This window comes from Amphibalanus amphitrite, unplaced genomic scaffold, assembly GCF_019059575.1.
Source record: "Amphibalanus amphitrite isolate SeventyFive unplaced genomic scaffold, NRLGWU_Aamphi_draft 001470F_arrow, whole genome shotgun sequence".
NCBI lineage: Eukaryota > Metazoa > Arthropoda > Thecostraca > Balanomorpha > Balanidae > Amphibalanus > Amphibalanus amphitrite.
The window spans coordinates 127,741-137,416 of NW_024882963.1; the positions used below are offsets into that span (position 1 = coordinate 127,741).

Genomic DNA, 9,676 nt, shown 5'->3' on the forward strand with positions numbered 1-9,676 from the left:
GATCAAAGCAAATTTGATAATAATAGTGTCGTGCCAAAACTTACGCATCAATTCAGCTGACGTGCCAAGCCATGGCTGATGCTACACTCGCAACCTACACTGGCCTACCTGCACTTGCAAAGTCGTGCCAATTAGTTTACGACCAAGCTCAGACTTTTGCAGATGTTTTAAATATTGCCGCTAGATGGCACTAGCGGTAGGCGCCTGAAGGTAGACTGTACCGCATGGCATGAAAATCGCTATAACGCATTCCGATCAGAGGCCTGTTTCACTAAAAACTTGTATTTACAAGTGTTTGTAGTTTACAATTCATAAGTATTTTTACCAACTACGTAAAAACCGATTTCACTAAGCTTCATCGCCAGTGGCACCTCCGATAAGAAAATGTTTGCAAATAAACTTGTAAACAGTAAAATTGTTTTTAATCAAGAACTATAGCATGTTAAAGATATTGCTTCTTTGTATCAAATATTGTCTAGTATTCATGTCAAAAGCTGCCTAATTAAATTATAAATAATGATGCTGTTGGAAAAAGATATAAATGATAGTTCACATTGTCCTATTATTGAAAGAAAATAACACGCAAAATATTTGACAGCAGAAGACTGTTGAATGCAATTATGGCGCGCGAATGACAAAACATGACACTATTTTAATACCGATTATTTTGCTTCTTAGGGTGTGTGCTAAGTAAAAATTGAGCATGAAACGACTCAACAAAGGCATAGTTGTTCTAAATATATGACTGTTTTGCATTATTGCACAAAAAGTATCAAAATTCCGAACGTCAGGACCACTGGAATTTCAGGTTTGTAATTACGATGTTTTCTTTCAAGTTTCTGGTCTTCGTGAAACAGAAAGTTTGCGATTCCCATGTTTTCTAGCAAACTTTTTCTTGTAAAAAAGTTTGCAAATTTTAAACTCAAAATTCATGTTCAAAGGTTTCGTGAAATCCAAATCTCAAATGTTGGTAATTATTTCTTGTAAACTCAAGTTTTTTCTTTGTAAATACAAGTTTTATTTGTTAGTGAAACAGGCCTCTGATGGACGTTGTAACTTGTAAGTAACGCTGGGCAGTGAGTTAAGGGGCATTATATGTCATTTATTTATTTCATCAGCATCACACCACGGTTCAATCATGGTCGTGTGTCATTGCATGGCGGTATGTGCGCCGCAACTGGTGAAATCTGGAGTCGGCACGCGATTTTTGCAATCGTTTTCTCCCTGCGGCAAAGCTGTGCCGTTCCGTTGTCGGCATTTGAGTGACGTCGCGTGACATGATGACATGTTTGGTGTTGCACCACCACTCCACCCTTTCGATGCAAACGCAATAGCAAAGATTCACATGGCACTGTTTATTTTGCTGACAATTTTCGATTAACTAAGGAAAATTATTTTTCTCGGCCCATTCGCAACTATAATAGATCATCAGTCTTATAAAATGCTATAACGTTATGTTGTTATGTATGTTAAATTGTTAATGTTATAAAATGTTATAATAGATCCTAGTAGCATTTGCTCAATTTTTGCTGTAACCGCACATTCCGTGTGAGCCATAAATCAGCCTTATGAAATGATATGTGTACACAATTACATGAATCCAAAAAGTATTTTAATTCCACGTTTAACCTTGATGTCCAACACTGATGCCTACCGATGTGAACGTTATGGAATTATGCAAACAGCAAACTACGTACATCGTTCAGGACGTAAGACGTAAGACTTAATAATAAAAAGCATAGTTAAAAGGCATGCCACATAGAACATCGTCGCTAGAACTATCGTTTCTCTGTTTGGAAGTTCATGTTTATTTTGGAAGCGCACGTGTTTGCCGTTTAAAAATAAAGTGATGTAAAGAAAAAGCAAGGTCCTAAAACTAAAAGAAAAAGTTCATGACGTTTTATAATTTATATGGTACAGAGCCTTGGAAGGTACTTTATTCCAACTTTATTCAAGTGAAAGCGGCATCAGTTTTAAGCTCTTTACCAGCTAATTAGGTTCAATTGCGAAGAGCAGAAGTGATTTTATTTAGTCTTTCATTTGTGTTTGCTTAAATTTCAGGATTCTTATTTAATAAGATTCTTTGCACAATCCGAATCTGGACGTATCAGGAGATATTGATCATTAGGTATTGCTTTTCATTATTGTATTTAGGTATGCATCTACCACATCGTGATCACTGATAGCGATTGGGAAACGTTAAACGGCAGCACAGAGGGTACCCCATCAAAGCCCTTGGCACAACGGCTGCAGTCCGGTTCGCCTCCCCAGTTTATATTGACGTTTGTTGAAAGGTCACAGTGCCACCGGAAATACCAGCCGAAGCCCAGACGAGTCCCCTGGCTTGGCGAATATGGCAGCCTCTTTGGCGTATTCGAGCACTCGGACGTCCCGCATTAGCATATTGTAGATACTTTCGTTCCTTCATGAAAAACATTTTTACTGAAGATGAATGAATCAGCAAATCTTTTAACAACAGCTCATACTGCCTTATTTCGCCCACAAACTGTACGTTTTCTGCGGTGTTTATGAGCGCTGGCCACCGGGTCCTTGGCGCTGGCTGCTGTCGCTGCTGCCGTGGGCGGGGCCAGTGCCGTCTAGCGTCTGCTAGTCGCCCGGCGCCCGCTCGCTCGCGCCAGTCCGCTTTGAAGGGCCGAGGCGGTCGAGTGGTGTCGCGGCGAGCGACCGGCGCAGCGCGCCAGCTGTGTCAGAGCGAGAGGCGGTGCTGTATGCAGCCTGAGCCTCCGGCCGAGTGCGCGCAACATGCCTTCCATCACCATGACGCCAGCTGGGAAAAGTCAGACTCGCAGTCCAACCTCGCCGGATAAAGTTCCAGGTAAACATTCTACTTCATTCGAATATGTTTTATGTGATCGTTACAATTGAACGGTTTCTGTGTGCATCATCCAAACATATAACTATGCTCGTTGAAGCTACAGTATTCCCGAAATGTGTTTACTAAATACATTGTATACTGATGTGTTATGCTAATAAAGCTCACGAAATTTCACTAAAATTATCAAAGTAAACAAATCATTGCTCGTTCATTGATTCATTCTCATGTTTGTTTCGTTTTTTAATTAATTCACTCATTCATTCGTATAGAACTTCAAATGACATCGTTAGTGAATGCGCCTGTGTAAGCCCAACTATTCACACCACAGTGATTAAACTGATCAGTCCCGATGGGACCCATTCATTTGGTCAACACATGAAAGTTCGGGTTTATGGTGTACGCTGAGAGGCATTTCATTCATTCAGCTGTAATACTGAACATAATTCTGACGAGTTGGTTAATTATTATATAACAATATGGTCACTGACTACCAAATGTAACACCCCGAATCAGAATCATCATTACATTCGTCCTCAATACCATTCATCAGTTACCCTCGTTGTTTTCTGCACAGTCATCATCATTGGGTCGAGCACTCTGTGGACCCGACCTATGTCTGCCTGTTACGTCCGGTCAAAGGTTGTATCTGTCCACCGACCACCCACGTAGCCTGGGGCGGCCCCGGCGGCACAGATGCGCGACACACGCACTCACCCCGCCGCTGAGACGGTCGGTACACAGTCGACTGACCTTCAGTCCAACCGTTTGTCGGCCGTCTTCGTGTGAGGTAAACATCACAAACTGGGGACGCAGGGCGATAAATACCGGGACGCCCATTCAACGAGTGCACCCGCACCCAGAGGATATAGCTAACTTCGCGGCTAACTTCGTGCTTGCTATTCGGTGAGGAATTTCATCGAAGAGGCGTTGACTTACTCAATGAGCACGAAGCACAGTGTATAGTTTGGTGTCCCGTGCGCGTTTGTTGCACACAATATAGTGCGTTTTAGGGACAGCGATTGATTGTTAGCTACCAGGGCTATCGATAAGAACCAGGATTTGTTGGATTTGTGGGTTGTCCGCTGACTATGCCGATCGCAGGTTTTGAAGTCTACTGTTCGACTATTGATTATTGCGTAGCCAATAATTGAGCACTGGATCGTGTTGAATGAATTGGTTATCAGGCTTACTTTGGGCGCTGTTTTCGAAAGGCGCATGAATGACTGAACTTCAGTTAGTGGATAGGAGAGTATTTTTGGCACCTCTGATTTAGGTACCCTCAATAAATATTAAATACAAAACGGAACGGTTGCAACTGTTTGGTCACTAAACGCACTTGACGACCTTCCGATATTTATAGCTCACAGCCGAAGTTGTTCTACTTGTTTTCTGCTTACCTATGTACAATAACATTGCCTCACACCTGCTCAGATATTATTGCCGGCTGGTGCAAAATGTCAGTCGCCCACACTGCAGCGCACACTGTAGTGCGCTGTGCAGAGTTGAGGGAAAGAATGTCCAATTGAGTGAGTGGTGCTCTCTATTGAGGCTGTCGCTATAACCGCAGGGATATAACTTTGCCCCATTGGAATACGAAAAAGGAAACATGATAGACGTGCGCTTTGGAGACCATGTGCAGACGAAACATACCTATAAGCTAAGCTAAGAGTTCCTTGATGGGTATGCAAGCTAAGGGGACTTCTTACCTATATATGTAGACTGAATATACTGGATACCAGTAACATCGTCACCGTTCACTTTGAATTACTCGATTGGCTGACTTTTTACTGTCACTAGGCGACCTTCCTTGGATTTTACGCATAACTTGATTTTCCTAATCCCGTCAGAGCACTAGGCGCGTTGCCAAGGAAACCTGTCAGTGATAGTGACCGTTACCAACCCAAATGTAGGTCACGTACCAAATGCACCCGTAAAACGGCACATTTTTCCCAGCACCTCACGGTCTGCGGCTCATTCCAGTCTGCCGGCCATAGATTTTTATCTCGCCGCCTCGCCGGCTGCTGCACGGATGAAATGAATGGCCTCTGGCCATTGCGCCGGACTCTAGCACCGCGCACCGCTGTGTCATCATACATCGCGGTTTAGCGGCGGGCAGTCGCCCTCCCAAGGCTGGCGCCGAGCGTCGAGTGGGACGGGGGAGGAGGGGGAGTTATCTCCGCTCCCATGGGCCCCCGCCCGGCGCCGGCAGATAGCTGTTTCCGGTGCGTCCTCGGTCCAGACAGCGGACACACACGCAGTGTCGATAGCGGGCCGCTGCCGCCGCCAGGGGCCGCCCCCTCCCCCTCCCCCCGGGCGCGGCGGGCGAACTCAGTGACCGGCGCCGGCGCGTGCGCCGCTCTGACGTCACCAATCGTACGCCGGCGGCGGCGGCGGGGACGGGGGCGACGGGAGTCGACTGCCGCGCGTAGAGAGGTGTGCCCGCCGCTCCGTGAGCGCTCGTGACGCGGTGCTACCGCGGCCGCCAACATGCGCTCCCAATCCTGTGTGCCGCTTGGGTGCGATTTGCGAAAAGTGGCGCCCATCAAGCCCAAAGGTACGGAGAAAGGTGTCTGAGAATCCTATTGTTTTGATTTATCAATAGGAAAAAATAATGGTAGTCCAGTCCTTTTAAGTTTTTAACTTTCATTTTTATTTTCGGTGTTTTTTTTTGCGCCTGCAGGTGCCCAGAGAGGTGTTAATCTATTTACGTTATCATCAGATGTTATCGAGCTGCCTTTAAGCATGCATAAATTTTAATTTCGTCTCATCGATGGTTACGTTCAGAAAATCGATTTAATTGAAGTGCCGAGTCCCAAGCTACCACACATCCAGGCATATTTACTTGGGGCAAAAGGGTCGTGCGGTACAGCATAACTGCAGGCGCTTTACTAGTGCCGTCTAGGGACAATAACGGAAACTTCTTATCATTGCGGCACAGTATAACTTCAGGCGTTCTAGTCCTGCCATCTAGGGGCCACAAGTGAAGCTTCTGGTCACTGCGGCACAGTATAACTTCAGGCGTTCTAGGCCTGCCATCTATCTATGGGCTACAAGTGAAGGTTTTGATCATTGCGGTGCAGCATAACCTCAGACGTTTTAGTACTGCCATCTAGGGGTCAACTCACAAGTAAAGCGGCTGATCATTGCGGCACAGTATAACTGTAGGCGTTTTACTTCTGCCATCAGGGGACAAGCAATGTATTTTACAGAATTAGTGCGCAAACATTTTTTTCTGCTCTTCAAAATTGTAAATATTAGCCTTGAATTTAAACTTGTAAGGGAACCACTGCACTCCAACAGGTTTCGCCCACGACGCATGTTCTGCCCCCGTATATGACATATTTTTTGCTCGGCCCAACGCCGGCATGCGAAGGCCGCTGTTTTTGCCTCATCGTGTCCGGGCTAGGGCGGTGTGGAGCCGCCTCCAGCCGTCACGCGAAGGCGACTCTCTGACATCATCTTCTCTCCTTCCCCAGATGGAGTCGCCCGCCAGCCACCGTTCCAGCAGACGTATACCGTGGGCAAGGTGTTGGGCAAGGGCGGCTTCGGCACCGTGTACGCGGGCGTGCGCAACCGCGACCGGCTACCGGTGGCCGTCAAACATGTGCTCAAACGCAGCGTGGCCAGCTGGGGACTGGTGAGTAAAAGTAGTGTTAGCTGCGGGGGACTGGTGAGTAGAAATAGTGTCAGCTGCGGGGGACTAGAGAGTACCGCTAGTTTTGACGGGAATAGAGGGTACTGTAACTGTTGTCAGCTTAGGGGTAGGACAACTGTTAGCAGCCGTTGCTGGGGAAACTGCTACAGTCGCCAGCTGTGAGTGGAGAGAAACGCCCGTCGGCAGTTGGACAGATACAGACGTCAGGCAACTGATGTGACATTTCTATTCTTAGTGGCGAGTAGCAGCGGGATGGATGAGGATCACCCTCTGTTAGAAAGTATCATTTTCCCGATCTCAGGGCTCGGGTGATCTACTGATAATGCCTATCCACTCGTGCGTGGAGCTTGGTGACCTTTCCTTCACTGATGACCCGCACGTGCACTGCTCTCGCTCGCCGAACTCGACTAATGAGGATCCTCTTTCTTTCAGCTCAACTTCCAGCGCGTACCTCTCGAGGTGATCTTGTTAAAGGATGTACAGCACATCCCTGGCGTGGTCAAGTGTCTCGACTGGTACGAGCGTCAGGACAGCTTCATCCTGGTGCTGGAGCGCCCCGACAACTGTATCGACCTGTTCGACTACATCTCGGAGCGGGGTGCCCTGGAGGAGCGCGTAGCACGCAGCTTCTTCAAGCAAGTGGTGCGCACAGTGGCTGACTGCCACTCTGCCGGCGTGGTGCATCGCGACATCAAGGACGAGAACATCCTGGTCGACCAGCGCACTGGAGAACTCAAGCTCATCGACTTTGGCTCCGGTGCGATACTGAAGGACGGACTCTATACCGACTTTGACGGTGAGTTTGCACTCGGAAATGAGCGAGTTTGCTCTCTAGTAAACTCATGCATCGTATGGTTGTTTTGAAGTCGGTTAATTGTGACCATATGGCTGTGCTGATGATATGGAAGGGTGTGCCACTGTTGTCGGGGCGGGGATATTGAGGTCGCCAGCCGCCCGCTATGTCAGTCTGGCGGTCGGAGGAATGTCTGCCGTCGGTAACGGTCCCTTCCGGCGCCCGTCGACGGCTCTAAATCGGGCGGTGGGCGCGGCTCCGGCGGCGTTTCGGACCGCCGCCGCCGCCGCCGCCGCCGTCTGCCGTCCGGCCGGCGGGCTATAGATAGCGGCGCCGCCCGCCGCTCTGCCCGCTCCGCACTCTCCCCGGCCGCCGGTGGCCGCTCGATACTCGTACTACGCAGTAGACGGCGGCGGCGGCGACGGCGGCCCCCGCCTGACGACGCCCACCCAGCAACGCACTGGCGCGGCCGTTACTAGGTGCGCTGGCGGCGACGACTGCCGGCCGGTTTGACGGGTGACTGACGAACCTCTTTCTCTCTGCCGCAGGTACGCGGGTGTATTCGCCGCCCGAGTGGGTCCAGAACAGCAGCTACTACGGCCTGCCGGCCACCACCTGGTCACTGGGCATCCTGCTCTACGACATGGTGTGCGGCAACATACCGTTCGAGGAGGACCACCAGATCATCCGCGCCCAGCCGTCGTTCCGCGGCAGCCAGTCTGCGGAGGTACGCGATCTGATCCGGCGCTGCCTAGCCATCCGGCCTGAAGAGCGTCTCACCCTGGAGCAGGTGATGGTGCATCCGTGGATGGAGGCGCAGCTGCCCAGTTCGCCTCCCACCGACATTCCCTCGCGCCGCCAGTCGGACTCGCTCTCATACTCCGACCAGAGCACCGCCAGTCAGGAGAGTGTTTGACGACCGGTTGCCGGTAGCTCGTGAAGGCCTAGCTCAGTCACGGCCGGGCGCCTGGCGCTCGGTCGCCGCGCGCGAGCCGTCGCTCTCATTGTACATACCATCAGTAGGAGCGCGGCCGCGCGCGGGCTCGTTTTATTATGTTCCTAGTACTTGGCGCGTGGCGCATTCGGACTGTGCGTCACACCCAGCTGCTCATGAGCGTCTCGAGGAGTGCGGGAGAGGGAGCATCTGTGGATGATGGCGAGTCTGTGTATATTTATTATTATATATTATTGTGGGTGAGTGTGTCGCTGGCGAGGTGTATAGTGTGCGCGCTTGGTGTGGTGCAGAGTGCCGTCTCCTTGTGTACATATCACGCGGTCAGGGACCGGGCTGGGCGCCGCAGCCCGGTCCTACACGTCTCGCGGCCGATTCCTAGACCAGTGCCATGACGTGCTGCAGGAAACGGCGCCGCTACCGCCGCTGGCCGCCCGCGTGGGCGCCGCCGGCCTCCACTTAGCAAGCCAAAGAGTTCCAAAGTCAGCGTACCGGCGGAACCTGGCGGCTGCAGTGGGCGGTAGCTCTAGTCGAGTTCGCTACTCAACCCACAGAACCCACAGTCCGGCGGGACCTCCCTTTCCACTGTCAGTGTTGCCTTGTCTCTTCACACGTTTTAGCTCGGAACCGCGACGAAGTCGCCTCGCAATTTCTCTCAAAGGGCATCCGCCGTCGGCGAGAAGCCCTGTCAGCGGTGTGCGGCCGGGGCGCCGCCACCCAGCATGTGTAGCGGCGCGCGGCAGGAAGCGCCGCCGCCTAGATCATTCAGTGTGTGCATGTGTGTGTGTAAATGTGCGTGTGCATATGTACGTACCCAACAGCCAACTGAATCACATATTTTTATATGATAAAATGACGATAAATGAAATGCCAGGGTATCAGCTTGTTTTTGATTGTGAGGAGTGAGAGACGAGAGGGGAAAGAGGAGAGAGGAAAGGAGACTGACGAAGGAGCGACATGAGAAGTTGGGCGATACATAAATATACATTTATCTCACGCTAGAAACGTATCGTTGAACATATAGAAACACGCATGCTGACGCCACTAGCGAAGCCAACATACCGATACCTAACGTGCGTTTGTCGATTACGCTTCAGGTGAAATTACTTGATGTCACACATACATACACGGGGAGATCCAGGTATGTTTGCGACAAACTGGCGTCATAATTCGCGGGGAAACTAGACATGCTGGGAGAAACTGAAAAAGGAAGACAACGAGACCATTGGACACTTCCAGTTACTGGTTTATGGGCCCGTAGACGTCAAACCTCGCCCTGCTGTCCAACGGTCGTAGGTCAGAGAAATTGGCCAACGATTGGAATCCGGGCCGGCAGCTGTGGGCTGACGTCCACAGCGACTGCGCAGATCGGTCTGCACTGCGCAATACGTGCAACATTGGGCTGGTCGGGGCAGACAGATCGGGTTACTTCATGGACAA

General features: G+C 50.1%; 1 protein-coding gene across 3 annotated transcripts; it reads left to right on the forward strand.

Annotated features, from left to right (window-relative positions):
* Window positions 1-654: 654 nt before the first annotated feature.
* On the forward strand, window positions 655-9,114 carry LOC122373270 (serine/threonine-protein kinase pim-3-like). Of its 3 annotated transcripts, none has more exons than XM_043351176.1 (4): window positions 655-808; window positions 6,313-6,473; window positions 6,924-7,287; window positions 7,833-9,114. In XM_043351176.1, exons 1-4 carry the CDS (start codon window positions 742-744, stop codon window positions 8,198-8,200), a joined length of 960 nt encoding a protein of 319 aa, XP_043207111.1. In that variant the 5' UTR covers window positions 655-741; the 3' UTR covers window positions 8,201-9,114. The 3 variants fall into 3 exon arrangements, with proteins under 3 accessions (XP_043207111.1, XP_043207108.1, XP_043207110.1); XM_043351173.1 differs by lacking the exon at window positions 655-808 and adding an exon at window positions 2,378-2,836; XM_043351175.1 differs by lacking the exon at window positions 655-808 and adding an exon at window positions 5,087-5,390.
* Window positions 9,115-9,676: the final 562 nt, after the last annotated feature.

Bases quoted from the DNA above. Each gene is read 5' to 3' on its own strand.
- LOC122373270 (XM_043351173.1), top strand. From the start codon at position 2,764: ATGCCTTCCATCACCATGACGCCAGCTGGGAAAAGTCAGACTCGCAGT. The intron at 2,837-6,312 runs GTAAACATTCTA...CTCCTTCCCCAG, and splicing joins CTCGCCGGATAAAGTTCCAG to ATGGAGTCGCCCGCCAGCCA. The intron at 7,288-7,832 runs GTGAGTTTGCAC...TCTCTGCCGCAG, and splicing joins ACTCTATACCGACTTTGACG to GTACGCGGGTGTATTCGCCG.